The following is a 19,228-nucleotide window of genomic DNA, read 5'->3' as shown; positions in this document are numbered from 1 at the left end:
ATTAAAAAAGTTTTAAAACACATTTTTCAGTTTAAAATGTACCTTTACACAAATATCCTGAATTATTTATTCATGAACGTCATGTTTTTTTATTGTTGTTGAGCTGCACCAAATTGCATTTTACAAGCTGATGCAATGTTGTCTTGTCATAAAATATCAAATTATCAATTTTCAGAGGTACTGACCTTTAAATACAGTCATGGGGTCTGCTATCATTTGCTTTTTGCATGTTGGTTGCACCAGATGACTTTGATATGAACAAATGTTTAAAAAAAAAAAAACAATAGGCAGTTTTATGATCCCCCATTTAAATATGTTTTTTTAAATAATTTTTAATTCATAAATATCTTTATGTGTGTGTGTGTGGAGTTGCACCACATGACATTTTACATTGAACTAATTTATTTTGGCTCGTCATAAAAAGATCAAATTCAGATCAACGTCTTTAGGGGTCTATAAAATATGCTTTTTCATGCATGTTGGTTGCACAACCTGACATTTTTCAATGTCAAATGTATTTTTACAAATATTCAATTCAATTCAAGTTTATTTGTATAGTGCTTTTCACGATACAAATCATTGCAAAACAGCTTTACAGAAAATAAAAGATTCTACAATATATTAGTAGTAGCTTATCAGTGGTGACCTTGTCAAGTTGATGTACATATGGCAGAAATGTATGGTAAAAATCAGTCAATGACGTAATCAAACAGACGATGGACACTATTAACAGCAAGGATTATATGTTGCAATCAAACCTATAGCAAAATTTGGTAGTTCTGTATGTTGTTTCAGGGTTGGCATCATCTGAAGTCCTCTGAGGGGTTGGCATCATTTCTTCTCAGGTGTTCTGGATCCAGACTGAAGCTTGTGTAATTCCTAGTTACCACGGGATGTCAATAATAAAACAAATATATAAATTGCTAAATTATAAGTATCATTATGTTTTTGTAGATTTGCAACACATGACATTCTACAACCTGAACTAAGCTTCCCTAAACCTTTTTTTTTTATATACGAATAACAAAAAATCCATGTGAAAATATTTATTCACAAAGAAAAACATTTCCAATGTATTTTTTATATTAATTATTCAGAAATATGTTTTTCCCTGTTTTTTTTTTTTTTTTGTGGAGCTGCACCACATTTTATAACCTGAACTAATCTGATATTTTCCAAGATGTACTTACCTTCACACACAGTCATGAGGGTCTACAGGGGGTCTATGATGCATGTTGGTTGCACCATATGACTTTGATTTAATAACAAATGTTTTTAAACTTTTAAAACAAATATTATGAATTAATTCATAAATATGAGGGTCTACGTTGGTTGCACCACATGACTTCTATTGACTTCTACAAACAAAAGTGTAATAAATATTAATAAACAATTTTCTTAAATTGCCTAAAAAACAATTCTTGTCCTCAATAAATATTTCTGGTTATGCATTTCTTTGCGAAGTTTCATTATAGGTTATTCTGAGCAGAACTTTGGTTAACTGTCATCCCCATTTAATAAACTTAAATTATTATAATTCATGAACGCTTTTGAATACAGACCTAAGGTTAGTCTCTTTGTAAAGAAGACAATTAGCAGATTATTACAGAAGTGAAATCATTTAATAAAATTAAAAAGCAAAGCACCAGAAGACACCATAGACCTTGCAGAACTTCAGCACTTGCTCTCTGACATCAGGCAGTAAAACTCTTGCTTCTCATCATAACTTTTATTTTCAGTGCAGGTGAAGCTAGTTACTCATTATCTTTATGTTTGAGAAAGGATTCCTTTGTGTAACTTCTGCAATGCTAATAAAACAGAAAACAAAGAGTGATGAAATGGCCTAACCATCTCATTTGACTCTTATTTCCATCCGTGCTCCATTACAGTTTGGCCCTTTTACGTCTGTAGATTACTGAAAAACCCAAAACATGCAAAGCTGTAATTTGCTTATCAGCTATTTTAACAAGGTACATGTGTATTTACATCTCTAAAAATATGGAGAAACAGGCTATGCTTTTCACACACGAGCAGCCGGGGAGGAGGGTTTGACGGGCTTCCTCTTTGTGGTCCCTCTTGGTGACACGAGCCTTTAGCAACCGTCGCAGGCCATAAAAAGCAGAGCCGGATACGCAGAAGGGAAACCTGTAGAGCACCAAGTGCAGCATGATCACTAGCAGGAGCGCACAGCTGTGGATTCCTGGGCAATAAGCCCTCGCTCTACCATGCCTGGCCTAATCCCACAACCTCTTCCAACACATTTCAACATGGACAGAGATGACTACAGGAGAAACAAGACCTTGTAAGTGTGATCTTCAGGCATTTGCAATCAACTATCAGCACAAGGGAAATTATTGTGAGTTCCAGCATGGTTTAGTGTAGGTTTGCATGTGTGAAGCATAAAATGCAGACAACAAAGCTGACTTTCTCTCCGTAGAGGAAAGAACCTCATGTGCCGACTAAAGTGTATGTTCACCAGTTCATCTGCTCCTGAGAGGTAAGGAAAAAGCGACACACATATACGGACACCAGGTCCAAAATAGTTCAAACAAGAGTTATTGCTTCTAATCCAGTTACGGTCAACTAATCAAACCCGTCTGATCTCAGCAGCCTAAGTTTAGAAGACACCCAACAATGGTCCCAGTCTCTGGAGCGACTCCTCGGTTCCAAATGTAAGTCTTTTTCGAAGCTATTTTTGGCTTTTATTTTCATTGATTTGCTGAGGCCAGAGAAAACTAAAACATGAGTAAATTAAAGAGGTGCTGGTTTACATTCGCGCCGTGTGTTTTGACGCGCACCGGCATTCACTTCCCTCCAGATGGCCTGGCCACATTCCGCACCTTTCTGAAATCGGAGTTCAGCGATGAGAACATCGAATTCTGGTTGACGTGTGAGGACTACAAGAAGATAACGTCGTCCTTTAAGATGAGCTCGAAGGCTAGGAGAATCTTCGAGCAATTCGTCGAAGCAGAATCTCCGAAAGAGGTGCAGGACACACCACATGACACCTTGTCGCTATACAAATCAATAAGGCTATGCTAGAAGTGTCTGTTGTGTCGTGATACACTTTTATTTTCTCCATTTGTATGACAGGAATTGTATACGTTATATATTTAAATAACTTCATACAGTTTTTGTTCAATAACGCTAAATCATCTAACCATATATACACAGTAGCAATATAATATAAAAATATTTAATTATTATAATATAATAATTGAAAATAAGTAATATTTGTAATAGATTTGCATGTATATACAGGAGTAATATAATATAATTAAAAATACTAATTAATAATTAATTATAAATACATTTATATTTGTCTTTATATGTAGATTTTCTAGCAATACAATTTAATATAAAATAATAAATTACTAAAAATTATTTATCATAAATAATATAATAAAAATATTTCATTATTCATTTAATAATTCAAGTACATTTGTATTGAATTTGTATGTATACACAATAATATAATATAATATAATTATAAATAGATTGCTGAAGTCCACAGTAAAACTGAGTTTACAGCTGATTGGTTCATACTTAACTTGAACAGATTACAGGGCCACTAGGGCCATTTTCGTGGGGCCACTAACTGTCAGGGCCCCCCAGCAGAGGAGCTTGACCCCTGGAAACAGGCCACAGAAGATCTAAAACAAATATATAAATGGAGGAATAATGTTTGATTGTGAAATAAAGGAATTGGCAAAATATTATCTGATACTGGGCTCTTCACAGTACAAACTATGGCTTCTGAACACCTTATTATTGCGTTGTTTATACTATTGTCTCTTTTATTTTCCTGCAAATACGACTTAATTTTGAATATTTCCGATGTAATTTCTTATTATATGGACAGTACGTCTAACAATCGGTCACTTCCAGTATAGACACAGTGTCAATGGCTCTCATTTGCATTGCAGATAAACATCGACTATCACACACGTGAGGAAATCAAGAGCAAAGTGAAGAGTCCGACGCCACAGTGTTTCGATGAGGCTCAGAAGATTGTTTACGGACTGATGGAACGCGACTCTTACCCCAGATTTCTACGGTCTGAGATGTACAAGACCCTTCTTGAGTCCCTCGCTGCGGACAATGCTCAAAGATGACTCTATGGATATATCACACCAAAGCTAAAACTGGAACGGTCTGATCTTGTGTGCAGGACCAGAACCCAAAAGCTTGCGCCCCCGCCATGTGGATCAGACCCTAAAAGACCTCTGAGACTAGAAGGAGACAATATGGAGCATCGGTTGGGAATGTGCCATTGATATCAAAGTCCAACATGTTACTGAAGCGCCATGAGCGCTTCTTAACTAAGGGTGCTTCCTTTGTAGATAAGGACTCCGCTCTTTCAAGCCCTTCCGGTGGTTTCTGAAGCTACAGTGTGGGCACAACACTATTCTCTTTTCCTGGCACTTCCAGTGGAACTTTAAGAACTGCTTAACCATGTCCTGCAATTACTTTAGTAACGAAAAGCTACCTCAGCCTATTGGCTGAGTTGGTTTGGACACTTTTGTGAGAGGAACTTGACATATCCTATTTCAACATCGGTGCCTAATTGCCACACAGATGTATAACATTAAAGAAAATGTGACTTTATTACCTACTTGAGAGGTCAAGTTAAATTAATTAAATAAATAAATAAAAATACATATAATATAAGAACAGTTGTAGCATGTGTGCCACACACAAAAACTGTAGGCATTACTTGTAATGTTATAAAGTTTAAGTTAAATAATGATTTTTTTTATTTATTAGCCACAGCCACTGGTTGGGTGTTGACTTTTGTTCTGTCAACTGTTATTTTTGAGGACAACAAAATAAAGATTAGACACTGTTGAACTTTTGACTTTTTGTCTTTGGTTTGCTTCATATATAACATTCAAAATTATTTTTGCCAAGAAGATTTTACGATAACCGATAAATGTCCGATATTACTTCCATAAAAAGTTCAAACACATTAAAATGTTAAACCTTTGCCATAAACCTCCACTTTCCCTTAAGTTTTTTTATATCTAAATCTTATACTATTTGTGAACTTAAACACCCAATATCGTCCAATACCGATAAATAAAACCATAAACAATATTGTGTCAATATATTGTGTATACCCACTGAAATGGCTTATCTTGTGCAGTTTTGCCTCTCAGGTTAATTTAACTTGTTTGAAGGTTGTTGCTTTCACTGGAAAACAAGATACTACAGCCACTACCGATACTGTGTAAAACACCAAATAAATCATTAAATGGGAACTTTCCAGCTACTGCCAACTCATTTGATTAATATAGGAATTATTATTTTCTAACCCTTTGTCCGACAGGTCCCATGACTACATAGTGAAACAATTACATTTGAAAAAGGAACAGATGAGTTTCAGTTCCCACAGAACAGGGAATTAAGAAAGAAAGACTTCATAAGCGCCAGAGAAGTGTGCATTGCAGCGGCTGCTGAAAAGTCATGAGATCTTGCAACTCGCACATTTCTGCTATTGCATGTCTAACGTTGCTAACCTAGTTTATGACACAAGCCTTCCTCTGTGAGACTTGCCATTTAGTAGACACTTCACACTAATTGCAGGGACTGTTCCGCTGGAGAAACTTGAATGTGTTGGTCAAGGGCACATGGGTAATAAAGCAGAACTGTGACTGGAAAAACTGACTCCTTTTAAGGATTTAAGTCTTCAGCCATTTGTTTAACGTTTTTTTGCACAGAACGCTAATGCCTAATTTAGTCAGTAATGGATTTTAAAAGCTTTAAATATAGAGCCGTTCACTCATGACGTCAATTTATAGCTAATCTTGAATGCTATTTCTCCATATCTAAGAAGGAAGATTTTCTAGAGATTTGGATTTGCTAGAACAGGGATACTCAAATCTTGCTCGCAAGATCCATTTTCCTGCAGAGTTTAACTCTAAAGGTCATTGCACACCGAGTCTGAAATTTTCACACGTTGAAAAATAAATACGACCTCACGTTGTCAATCACGTTTACACACTGCCTCTGAAACTTTTGTCCGTCATAAAAAATTCGGAGAAGGTTCGATTTTCTGCGTTTTGATCAGTGATGAAGCTAAACTCTGCAGGAAAGTGGATCTCGCGAGCCAGATTTGAGTATCACTGTGCTAGAACATGGTTGATGTATTGCATTCAATTCATGAATAGTAGCTTGTTAGCCTATTAGCATCTTTTGTCTACAAAGCACATGACAGCTTTGTGTGTAATTTATGTTGTAGAACTTAACATGAATGTCTGTTTTAGCAATGCTAATCACAGACATAACTAAAAAAAAAAAGTTAGTTCTGTTTTGGTAGGTTTTATTTGAACAAAGCTAATAGCTAACAAAACTCTTGTTCAAAGATGACCAAACGAGTGTTGCAAGAGGTGAAAACCACTACAACCCTAGTCAGAAGACTTCCAGAGATTAACCTATTACCTGGCAAGTTGGACATACTAAAACACTTGTTTTCAGTTTATGCATATTAGATTGTTAGCATGCTAATATTCATTTAAAAAGCACACAGTGGTTATGTATGTAATTTATGTTGAACATAACATTAACGTCTTTTCAAGCAACGCTAATAACGGACATGTATAAAAAATATGTTCTTTTTTTTTCAGGACAAACTGGATAGCGGAACACTTGTACTTTGCTATGTTTTTGAACAGAGCTAATAGCTAGCATAACATTTTGGTCAAAGATGACCAAAAGAGTTTTGTAAGGGGTGAAAACCACTACAAACCTGGTCAGAGGATTCCAGAGATGAACTTAGCTAGCAAGTTGGACATGCTAGAACATGGCTGCTTTATACATTAATTTGTGAATAGTAGCTTGTTATTCTGTTAGCATCTTGTATTTACAAAGCACACAGCAGTAAGTGTTATATGTAATTTATGTTGTAGAACATAAACACGACTAAAAAAAAATGTTAACTGTGTTTTAGGACAAACTGGACAGCTGAAAGTTTGTACTTTGCTATGCTTTGGCTAATAGCTAGCATAAAACTTTGTTCAAAGATTACCAAAATAGTTTTACAAGGAGTGAAAACCACTACAAACCTGGTCAGAAGACTTCCAGGCACTCACCTTTTGGCTACCAAGTTCTGGAGAGGGGTCAATTTATTCCTAGATGCCTGCTAGCATCTTACGTTTACATAGGACACAGTGGTTTTGTGTATAATTTATGTAGTAGAACCAAAGTCCCTTTCAAGGAAAGTTCGTGTCACGACACAGAGCGAGAACAGATGAGGGCTGGGTCCAAGATGCAGGTGAGCGCTATTTATTACGAATAATACAAAAGCCAACACGGCAAAATAAACAAAACCAAAACATAACCTCAACAGATCTCAGAACATGACGCAGGACAAGAATCACGGGAAACAAACATACGCAATGCAACCAGACAGAACATCGGGAAATGGGAACATATATAGTCCATGGTAATGAGAATCAGGTGTGTGTGTAATGAGATGCCAGGTGTGTGTGATCAAACAGGTGTATGTGCATAATCCAGTGAATAGAGTCCGGGGGAAAAGGGAATAGCGACCTCTAGCGGGGAAGGGCAAACCTGCAGCCCGGCCTCATGACAGTACCCCACCTCAAAGGAGCGGCTTCCAGACGCTCCATCCGTGATCCGTAGGGGGGTAGAACGGCAACACCGGGGGAGGGATGGTGGGCCAGGTCCGTGTGGAGGCAGAGAACCGGGAGACAGAGGCCGAGCCGGGTGCCAGGGCGGATCCGGAGGAATGGAGCAGGGAGACTCCAGCCGAACAGGAACCCCAGCGAACGGCCAGGGTGGGACCGGAGGGACAAACCAGGCGGGCACCGCCGCCTCGGGAGTGCTGTGAGCGGGTACCACCGCTTCGGAAGCCTTGAGAGCGGGCATTGCCACCTCGGGAGCTTCGTGAGTGAGCACAACTGTCTCGGGAGCTTCGTGAGCGAACGCCGCGCTCTCAGGAGGAACGTGAGTGATCACAGCTGTCTCGGGAGCTTCGTGAGCGAACGCCGCGCTCTCAGGAGGAACGTGAGTGAGCACAGCTGTCTCGGGAGCTTCGTGAGTGAGCACAGCTGTCTCGGGAGCTTCGTGAGCGAACGCCGCACTCTCAGGAGGAACGTGAGTGAGCACAGCTGTCTCGGGAGCTTCGTGAGTGAGCACAGCTGTCTCGGGAGCTTCGTGAGCGAACGCCGCGCTCTCCGGAGGAACGTGAGTGATCACAGCTGTCTCGGGAGCTTCGTGAGTGAGCACAGCTGTCTCGGGAGCTTCGTGAGTGAGCGCCGCGCTCTCGGGAGGAACGTGAGTGAGCACAGCTGTCTCGGGAGCTTTGTGAGCGAACGCCGCGCTCTCAGGAGGAACGTGAGTGATCACAGCTGTCTCGGGAGCTTCGTGAGTGAGCACAGCTGTCTCGGGAGCTTCGTGAGTGAGCGCCGCGCTCTCGGGAGGAACGTGAGTGAGCACAGCTGTCTCGGGAGGAACGTGAGTGAGCACAGCTGTCTCGGGAGGAACGTGAGTGAGCACAGCTGTCTCGGGAGGAACGTGAGCAAACGCCGCGCTCTCAGGAGGAACGGGAGTGATCACAGCTGTCTCGGAAGCCTTGTGAGCGGGCACCGCCGCTAACTCCACCCTGAAGGTTGAGCCGCTCATCCATAGAACCAGGTTGATGTACTCCTCCAGCGACTCCTCAGGGTCCCAGAATGGCGTCAGGGACTTGAAGGGCTCGGCTAGGCCACCCCTGAAAAAGACCATAAGACAGGTCTTCTCCCTCTCCGATCGCCGAGCCAAATCGAAAAACTCCCTGGCGTACTCCTCCGTGCTCCGGACTCCCTGGCGAATGTTAAGCAACTTCCCCGCTGGACCCATTTCAGCTGGTTGCATTCTGTCACGACACAGAGCGAGAACAGATGAGGGCTGGGTCCAAGATGCAGGTGAGCGCTATTTATTACGAATAATACAAAAGCCAACACGGCAAAATAAACAAAACCAAAACATAACCTCAACAGATCTCAGAACATGACGCAGGACAAGAATCACGGGAAACAAACATACGCAATGCAACCAGACAGAACATCGGGAAATGGGAACATATATAGTCCATGGTAATGAGAATCAGGTGTGTGTGTAATGAGATGCCAGGTGTGTGTGATCAAACAGGTGTATGTGCATAATCCAGTGAATAGAGTCCGGGGGAAAAGGGAATAGCGACCTCTAGCGGGGAAGGGCAAACCTGCAGCCCGGCCTCATGACAGTTCGTTCACTCGGCCGCCATATTTGCAATGCCTCCGGTAGTGTTGTTTTTTGATGACATTTAGTCTAGTTTTCATCAATGAAAATTGTATTTTAGTCTCTTTTTAGTAATGCAATTCTATTTAACCCAGTCAATATAGTATAAGTACCTAGTAGTACAGACGAAACCAAAATTTATTTTAGCCAAACCCATTTCAAACAAGGTTATCTTATTATATTATTGTTACCTTATAGACTCAAGAATACATCCATTGCAGACACGGAAGATGCTCTGATTTGACATAAAGAGACATTTTAGCATAGTTTTTATTTTGTAAACCACATTTAGTCTCGTCAACAATATTGCACTATATATTTAATTATCGTCATCGTCACATGACCAGCATTTATGTTGCGACTTGTCTCGTTTTCGTCACGTGATAAAGGTTCGTTGACGACGAATTTTCGTTGACGAAAGCAACACTAGCCTCCGGGCAGCTCAAACAAGACCAAGTCCTATCTAAATGAATGGGGGAATCCTGAAATCTCAAAAACGGCTCGCTGAACTCACGATTAAATTACATATTTCAAATCAGCAACAAAATCTGAAATGAACTGCCCCAAGACTGTTGTTTCTTATGCTCAAGTAGCATTTAAAACGCTTATTTTTCAGGCTAGACTAGCCAATGCGCATGTGAAGCTCCAACGCACTTATGACTGTGCATGCGCATCGGCTGGCCCAGCCTCAGGTTTCTATGGGAACTGAAGCTTCTACCGGCCGCTGCAGTAACGCAATGGCGTTACCAATCAACGATTGGCTCTTTCATTTAGAAAGCGGGACTATCCCGCCATATTGCACGTTGCACCTTCTCCCATTCATAAGTATAAGACTGCACCTTCTTTGTATTTCTTTAGTCTTTGGTAGAACATAACATGAGTTTGGTCAAGTAATGCTAATCACAGACCTAACTATTATGTTACACAGACATATACAGACAAAATGTTGTGTTTTAGGACAAACTGGACAGCTGAACATACTTTGCTAAATTTGTGAACAAAGCTAATAACTAGCTTAAAAAAGTTGTTCAAAGACAACCAAAAGAGCTTTGTGAGAGGTGAAAACTGCTACAAAACTGGTCAGAAGACGTCCAGAGGTTAACCTATTAGCTAGCTAGTTGGATATGCTAGAACACAGTTGATTTATTGCTTTCATTTTGCAAATAGTAGTTTGTTGGCTTGTTAGCATCTTGTGTTTACAAAGCACACAGCAGTTTGTGTCTAATTTATGTTGTAGGACATAACATTATAGTCTATTCAAGCAATGCTAATCAAAGCATGACTACAATTCAGTAGAACAAACTGGACAGCTGAACTTTTGTACTTTTACTTCTTGTCTTTAACTTCTCGCACACACACACAAACTATAAAGCATGAAGATTACTTCAAGTTCACCAAACAAGCTGCCTCTTTTAAGTCAAAAACATTGTGCACCTTGACCAAAAGACAGTGCTCTTGTTTTCAAGCTAAGGTACTTTTGGAGTCCCCCATGAGTACAGAACATGTGTCATTGCTGGGAAATTCCTCATGCGTAAAGCTTTTGGACTATCGTCTATTCGAACGGAAACTTGGCAGCAATCTTGCTGTGAACCACTTAAGAAGCTCACTGATATTTACAGTCTGAACACCATAACAGACGATAAGTCTTTTTTCAAAACACTGGGTCTGACATCTGCAAAGCTGGACGATATGGACAGGGTCATAAAAATGGACTTTATATGGAGTAGTCGCAGCGAGTCCATTTGGTAGGCCTCCTAGCGTGTCCTTTTCCCAAAACCGCTTATCTTCTGATTGGCTGAGGTTCACTAAAAAAAACTGCTTGAACAGCAGATATTCATCTTTACAATGACAGTATAACATAACAAATAGGAAGTGGTCAAAAAAACAAAAAAGCTCATTGTGTTGCAAAAAGATATTATTCATGCAAAGATGTGGAAAATGTGGAAAGATACCACTGAAGGTGGATTCTTTTGAAAGTGATGACCTACATGTAGCAACGACCTTAGCAACCATATCGCACAAAAGTTTTCTGTGAAATGTCAAAAACTTCTTTTTTTATTGTATCACTTCTGTAAGTGCATGGAAACTTCAACTTTGTCCATTTTAATGGTCCCATGTCTATGCAAATCAAGATATTTTCCATGTTCTCTTTAACAATGTATAAGGCCTTGAACCTAATCACGTACACATATCTATATTTGCATCTCATTGACTAAATGAATGGAAACATGCATAGTTCTGATGCCACACTGGTGACAGGAACAAACCGCTCTATTTGTGCTGTTCAGGGATGTGTACTCTTTCCAGCACCTATGGCTCAAAACCAGTATTTCATGTTCAAACTGAATAGGATTAGGTGAATTACACAGTGTATCAAGACTATGACAAATGCATATTTCATAACTGAAACTGAAATGCATATTCCATCTGTGTTCTATTTTTAGACAAATGCATGAGGGTTTGAAGATAAGATATATAACAGGAAAATAGATATAATATAAATATATATTGTAATATTATAAATACCTATTGAATGTATATTTGTGTCTATCTATCTATCTATCTATCTATCTATCTATCTATCTATCTATCTATCTATCTATCTGTGTGTATAATATATATAATGTATATTTGTGTAGATGTTTTTATAATATATAGTATACAGTCACACACTTTAATTTATATTGAAATTTGTATTTATTTTAAAAAATAATAAAAAATACACACATTATTACATATCTATATATTATACAGTCATGGCCAAAAATATCAGCACCCTTGGTAAATATGATCAAAGAAGGCTGTGAAAATTACTCTGCATTGTTAATCCTTTTGATCTTTTATTTAAAAAAAAAAAAATCACAAAAATCTAACCTTTCATTGGATAAAAAGAATTTAAAATGGGGGGGAAATATATCATTATGAAATAAATGTTTTTCTCAAATACACGTTGGACACAATTATTGGCACCCCTAGAAAATCTCTGAAGTATATTCCCATTCATATTCACAATTATGAGCACTCCAGGGTGATTATGAACGTGAAATTATCCAGCAATGGTTTCCTGTTTCACAGAAATATAAACAGGAGGGAAAACAAAGCCCAAATTCCAATGAGAAAAACCAAAGAATATATTTCTGATGTGCAGCAAAAGATAATTGAGCTTCACAAGTTAGAAAGTGGCTTTAAGAAAAGAGCTAGAGCCGTGAAAACTCCCATTTCCACCATCAGGGCAATAATGAAGAATTTCCAAATCAACATAAAATGTTACGAAATTGCCTGGAAGAGGTTTCAAGAAAAATTCTCCTTGCTCATCCAAAAACAAACTCCAGCATATTCAGTTATCTGACACGACTGGAATTTCAAGTGGAACTGGCTTCTATGGTCAGATGAAACTAAAAAATGAGCTTTTTAGCAGCAAACACTCAAGATGGGTTTGGTGAACACAGGGATAAAAAGTACCTCATGTACACAATGAAATATACTGCTGTATTTTTGATGTTGTGGGCCTATATTTCTGCTGGAGGTCCTGGACATCTTGTTTAGACACATGGCATCATGGATTTTATCAAATATCAACAGATATTTGATAAAGGACCTGAAGTGGGACAATCACATTGACTCTATTGCGAAAAAGGCCCAGCAGAGGCTATATTTCCTCCGCCAGCTAAGGAAGTTCAACCTGCCTCAGGAGCTGCTGAAACAGTTCTACTCTGCAATCATCGAGTCTGTCCTATGTTCTTCTATAACTGTTTGGTTTGGTTCAGCTACCAAAACAGACATCAGAAGACTACAACGGACAGTTAGGACTGCTGAGAGAATTATCGGTGCCCCTCTGCCCAGCCTCCAAGAACTTTACACCTCCAGAGTGAGGAAAAGGGCTAAGAAAGTCACTCTGGACCCCTCACACCCAGCTCACTCTCTCTTTGTGCTGTTGCCCTCTGGCCGGCGCTACAGATCACTGAGCACCAGAACAGCCAGACACAAGAACAGTTTTTCCCCCAGGCCGTATCCCACCTGAACAACACATAACACACCCCGGTACTGTACATCTGTAAATAACTCATCAAACCTTCATCTGTACATAGGACACATGCACGTTCACAGTTCTGTCTATGGTCATGTCTCTTTTCTGTATATTTTTATTTTTATTACTATTGTTATTCTTAATTATTGTATATTCTCTTCATTAGTGTTCTTTATCACCTTAATTATATGTTGTCTGCACTATGTTTGTACTTTCTGTACTGGAAGCTCATAACACCAAGACAAATTCCTTGTGTGTGCAAACACACTTGGCAATAAAGCTCTTTCTGATTCTGATTCTGATTCTGATAAAAAAATCAACAAGTGACTGACTGTTAGAAATCTTATAATGGGCCATGTTTGGATCCTCCAACCAGACAATAATCCAAACACAAACCTCAAAAACAACACAAAAATGGGTCACTGAGCACAAAACCAAGCTTCTGCTGGCCATTCCAGTCCTCTGACCTGAACCCTGTAGAAAATGAGTGAAGTGAACTGAAGAGGAGAAGCACCGTCATGGAGCTGTGAATCTGAAGGATCTGGAGAGATTCTGGATGAAGGAATGGTCTCTGATCTCTTGTCAGGTGTTCTCTAACCTCATCAGGCATTATAGGAGAAAACTCAGAGCTGTTAAACTGGCAAATGGAGGTTTCAGAAAGGTTAGATTTTTGTGAATTTTTTAAATCAAAAATCAAAAGGATTAACAAAGCAGGTTAATTTTCACAGCCTTCTTTGATCATATTTACCAAGGGTGCCGATATTTTTGGCCATGACTGTATATCTATAATTACAATATTATAATTACATTCTTTTTTACAATTTATATAATGCACACATACTTTTTACATTTTTATATTACATCTCAGGCCATAAAAAATGTATATTGAACTTTGTGTTAGTTGTGTGATTATATCAATATGTATTTATTATTTTTAAATACACTATCCATATAACTTATATGGAACGCATATAAACACACACACACACACACACACACACACACACAGATTGTATGTTGTATAGAGTTTATTTGCAAAAACTGATAACTCAGTTTTTAACAATTCTCAAAAATCATGTTTTTTCATTTGTGCATCCCAATTAAACTCAATGAAACTGCAGTTGTTGGTTTTTTTTTGTTTTTAAGGTAAAAAACAACAACAAAAAACAGCTAACTCGTCATATATATATATATAGAGAGAGAGAGAGAGAGAGAGAGAGAGAGAGAGAGGGAGAGAGAGAGAGAGAGAGAGAGAGAGAGAGAGTGTACACACACATACATACACCGATATTATCAGTAAAAATAAGTGTGCACAACCTGCAGATCATGTTATCCAGCACAAGAAAGTTTTACAGATCTTGTACTTGCAAGCAGAGAAAATCTTCACATGCTCAATATCACAAATTTGCCATCTGAGATGAGAAATGCACTTGTGGGTGGTTGCACCCTTTTAAACCTGACATTTAAGCTGCATCAGAAAAGAGTTCTCATTTGTCATAGTCATGCAGTTTGTCATGCAAATAGTTACTGTGCAAGCGTTCTACTAAATCAGTGATAAGGGATATTTTTGGTAAACACTAGTGCATTAAGCTCCACTTTTACAGAGAACACAAACACTTGTGATCAAGGATGGCTAAAAACGGTTAGTCTGTCAGCTACAAACATGCTGATCTAATTTAGCACTTTAGAGTCAAGGTTTCAACACAGTTTATCTTGTCAGATGTTTACTCTTCCACCACAGCACTGTATGTTTTTCGGCGAGGCCCTTGAAACACATGAAATGTGATCTACTGCTCTTTCTCTTCAGGAAATGCATTGATCGATATCATCTAGTAAATCTGGAATCCTTCAACCAATCCTGATCAGTTTAGCCTGATGCTTACAGTCAGAAGCACAAATGGCACAGATTGCAAGTGTTTTCAGTGGTTTGAACCACATCCAAAGTAATTAAAACCCAGCGATAACAAACTCATGAGCTGTTTTTAGAAACAAGTTTCTATAAATAGAGTACTCCTTTGGTTTCCACAAATAGAAGCATGTGGAATGCTGGTTGGGAACAAACCAGTTTGTTTAGTACTTTTTGTCTGAGACGGATATTGCGTTAACATCCTCAAGTTACAGACATGACTCAGTATTGTTCATCTCGAAACGTACACACGTTCTTATTCTTTCTTTTTACTACTTTGCACGTGAAATAAAAAATGATATATCATATATATTATGATATATAAATGATATATATTACATCATATTACAAAATGATGTAATATACAAATTAACATAAATATATATTATTTTTTCTTTATGTAAATGTATGTGTATACACACACACACACACACACACACACAATAGATAATCATACAAGAAAAAAATTACTATATATTGTAAATACATATTTACAAAAACATCTTATATATTATAATATTCAATTTTACATCATAAAAATGTACATTGAACTTTTTTTTTCGCCTTTAGGCTGATATGAATTTTCTTTATTATACAAAATCAAATAAATGATGTGTGTATTATAATAATAACAAATAATAATAAAAAATATAGTTTTGTTAATCTCTGAACTTACAAACATACTCTTTTATTTTTTACTATGAGTTTCATGACAATAAAATAAATAACATATTTTTAAAAATCATCAAAATATTTAAATAACACAAAATTAAATAGGAATTCAGAGACAATTTTTTTAAATCATATATATATATATATATATACACACATATATATTCCAAGCTTATACTGCCATTTTTTTGTATCTATCTATCTATCTATCTATCTATCTATCTATCTATCTATCTATCTATCTATCTATCTATCTATCTATCTATCTATCTATCTATCTATCTATCTATCTATCTATCACACGTGCAGAAACATTTTTCACTTAGAAATTGCTAGTATTTCACAATTATTTGTCTTTATATTTAATTATATAATTTATAAATTAATTGTGTGAAACACTGAATTAAATGTGAAATGTTTAAATAGAAAGACTGAAATAGTGTTTTTTAGTAAAACATACGCCAATAATCTTTGAACCGTGAAAAATCATTTTTGTGTGTGTGTGTGGGTATATTACACTCAAGTTTCATAGTAATTTCATAGACATTAATCTTAATTTAATGCATTCCAAGTCAAAAGTTCAGAGCTGCAGTGTCCCTGCCAACAAGATCTGCACACTCAAACACTGATGCAGGACGACCAATCAGATGCTACCCCAGCTGATAGCCCCGCCCACACTACTGCACTCTGGAGTATAAAAGCCCTACACTGCAAGACACAACATGTTTCAGTTCAATTGATAGGGATGGATAGACTGGCAAAAATGAGAAAGTCCACACCAGATTCGAGCCTGGAGCATTTGATCTACTGCAGGAACCCTGACACGACTACAGGACAGAAAGAGATGAAGTGAGACTCAGACGCTTTGTATTTGGTTTTACACGGAGCAATTAATCTGTGGTTGCTAATGTATGTTGATCATGATTAACAGACAAACAAACTGGAGATCAAGAATGCTTTTGAAGACTTTTCCCGTGAGAGAATCATGCCACACATTGCCACAGAGAAAATCATATGGGTGAGCATTAAAAATACTTCATATTTAATCATTTGCATAAATCACTATATGTAACAAAGTGGGATCATAGATTTCTTAGAATTAAAAAAAATAAAAATAAAAAATAAATACAAACTAATATATAATTGCTTATATTAAAATTAAATTGTATTATTGTTAAATTAAATAACCTTTCTCTGTTTATATTCCCACAGGCCAACTACTGAAGAAGTGACTCAATGGGCACAGTCTCTGGACAACTTGCTGAGCAGCAAATGTAAATATTACTTCTATTTATGAATTTCATGTTCATCTTTATAATATATTATTTTCCAATTTATACAATTTTCTTTTTATCACTTATAAAAATATATTTTATTTATTATAATGTTTACTATAACATTAATATAATTAATATTTATCAAGTTTTTTTATGGTTAAGAAAAATTGGTTAAATTTTCATATTTTTATTTTATAATTTATATTATTATAGTTTATAACTTATATTAGAAAATAGTATAGAATTGATAAAATTATAGAATTCCTATTTATCTGAGCTTAACCAAAATGAACAAAATTCATACATATATATATATATATATAAAATTTTAATATTTTTTTTTGGAAATGCACCACATTATTTAACATCAACTGATGTAATTAATATATATTTTCATATTTCAGGTGGATTAACTGCTCTGCGACTGTTCATGAAGTCTGAACACTGCGAGGAGAATATCGAGTTCTGGATGGCCTGTGAAGAGCTCAGAAAGATCAGGTCCAGATCAAAACTCAAATCCAGGGCAAAAACCATATACGACGAGTTCATCAGGGCAGATTCTCCAAAAGAGGTGAGGTTTAGTCAATGCCAGCCAAGCTGATTCATTTTCATTAAGCCGTGCCACACACTCTCATTTCTTCCACTTCTTCCTTATAGATCAACCTGGACTGCCACACAAAGGAGACCCTCCACCAAAGCCTTCTGATCCCAACACAGTCGAGTTTCAGAGCTGCCCAAAACAGAGTTTACTTCCTGATAGAGCACAACTCATACACTCGGTTCCTGGACTCTGAACTCTATCGCCAGCTCTGCAGAATCGCAGCAGGGGAACGATAATGTTTTCAGTCGCTGCATTTAAACAAATGGCCGGTCCGTTTCAGAATGCTGCGCATCTAGTGTTTCATGTAGTGATTGTGCTACTATGATTTCAGTGTTTTCATTTTGCATATTTTGCACAGATCTGTAAATAGTCGGGTATTGGTATTGAGTGTTCACATAATGTTGTATCTATGTTTTGAAGTGTACTTGTTTATTATTTTTGCTTTTCAATGAAAGAGCAAAAGAATAAATTTGGATGAAATCTTTCTAATTGTCATTCCATTACTTTCTGGATTTCGGGGGCACTGTTATTAAATATATGAAAAATAAGCAAAAAGTGTATAAATGTTTACCGACTGAGATTGGAGGGTTTTTATTAATTAAATAATTTATTTACTTTTTTTTTTCAGCATCAGTTAATAATGAATATTGAATTATTCATGCTCATTTTCCCCTATTTTTACATTTAATTTACTCTTTTTTTTAACCTTTTAGCACTTTTAGCAGTTAATCTCTAAAAAACACTAATCATAATAATAATAAATAATATTTGTTTGTCATTCCATTACACTGTAAATATTATTTTTTTATAGCTGTTGATAAAACAGAGTTCATGGGAGTATGTTTTACGGGAAAACACTATTTCATTCTTTCTACTTCTTCAAAATGCAAAGTTCAAATTAACGTCTTAAGGTCATTGCACACCGAGTCCTTAATTTTCATCCAAATTTTTTTCTTATTAAAAAATAAATACAACCTCACGTTGTGTCAATCACATTTACACACTGCCTCTGAAACTTTCGTCCATCATAAAATTTTTTAGATCAGGTTTGATTTTCTGCCTTTTCGCATCCATAACAAGCATTTTGATAAGAAATGATGGCGAATACGAAAAAATTAATAAAACGCATGCGAATATTTCAGACCCAGTATGCGGGGACCTTTACTTATTGGTTCTCTGTAATTATTTGTGAAATAGCAATTTCTGAGTACACTATTTAAGTGTAACTTTCTGATTTATTTGAGGGGAAACATACTAAAAATGATACATATGTATATATGGTAATTATATACAGCAGTTATTATATTTACCGGTTCATATCACGTTTAATTGTGCTCTTCATTTCTCATATTTTTACATTTATATTACCTTTAGATAACCTGTAATGCTTACTTCAAGATAATCTTTTCTTTCAAAAATAATCATTTATGTTAAATGTAATCTATAAATACATTCTTTATATT

General features: G+C 36.8%; 2 protein-coding genes across 3 annotated transcripts; both read left to right on the top strand.

The window, feature by feature from the left end:
• Positions 1–2,022: 2,022 nt before the first annotated feature.
• Positions 2,023–5,259, top strand: LOC306867412 (regulator of G-protein signaling 1-like). 2 transcript variants are annotated; one of them, XM_079413051.1, is made up of 5 exons: positions 2,023–2,302; positions 2,438–2,497; positions 2,608–2,672; positions 2,819–2,985; positions 3,927–5,259. In XM_079413051.1, exons 1-5 carry the CDS (start codon positions 2,226–2,228, stop codon positions 4,113–4,115), a joined length of 558 nt encoding a protein of 185 aa, XP_079269177.1. In that variant the 5' UTR covers positions 2,023–2,225; the 3' UTR covers positions 4,116–5,259. The 2 variants fall into 2 exon arrangements, with proteins under 2 accessions (XP_079269177.1, XP_079269178.1); XM_079413052.1 differs by having other exon boundaries at positions 2,121–2,356; positions 3,927–4,856.
• An 11,356-nt stretch (positions 5,260–16,615) lies between these two features.
• On the top strand, positions 16,616–18,249 carry LOC306867421 (regulator of G-protein signaling 21-like). The gene is made up of 5 exons (XM_079413064.1): positions 16,616–16,736; positions 16,819–16,905; positions 17,100–17,161; positions 17,569–17,735; positions 17,822–18,249. Exons 1-5 carry the CDS (start codon positions 16,633–16,635, stop codon positions 17,999–18,001), a joined length of 600 nt encoding a protein of 199 aa, XP_079269190.1. The 5' UTR covers positions 16,616–16,632; the 3' UTR covers positions 18,002–18,249.
• The last annotated feature ends 979 nt before the right edge of the window (positions 18,250–19,228 follow it).

This window comes from Barbus barbus, assembly GCF_936440315.1.
Source record: "Barbus barbus genome assembly, chromosome: 49".
NCBI lineage: Eukaryota > Metazoa > Chordata > Actinopteri > Cypriniformes > Cyprinidae > Barbus > Barbus barbus.
Note: the sequence above shows the minus strand (reverse complement) of the source record. Positions and strands in the feature narration are given on the sequence as shown.

Coding starts and splice junctions, on each gene's coding strand:
- LOC306867412 (XM_079413051.1), top strand. CDS start 2,226: ATGCCTGGCCTAATCCCACAACCTCTTCCAACACATTTCAACATGGAC. Junction 2,303..2,437: donor TACAGGAGAAACAAGACCTT/GTAAGTGTGATC, acceptor TTCTCTCCGTAG/AGGAAAGAACCTCATGTGCC. Junction 2,986..3,926: donor AAGCAGAATCTCCGAAAGAG/GTGCAGGACACA, acceptor TTTGCATTGCAG/ATAAACATCGACTATCACAC.
- LOC306867421 (XM_079413064.1), top strand. CDS start 16,633: ATGGATAGACTGGCAAAAATGAGAAAGTCCACACCAGATTCGAGCCTG. Junction 16,737..16,818: donor ACAGGACAGAAAGAGATGAA/GTGAGACTCAGA, acceptor CATGATTAACAG/ACAAACAAACTGGAGATCAA. Junction 16,906..17,099: donor CCACAGAGAAAATCATATGG/GTGAGCATTAAA, acceptor ATATTCCCACAG/GCCAACTACTGAAGAAGTGA.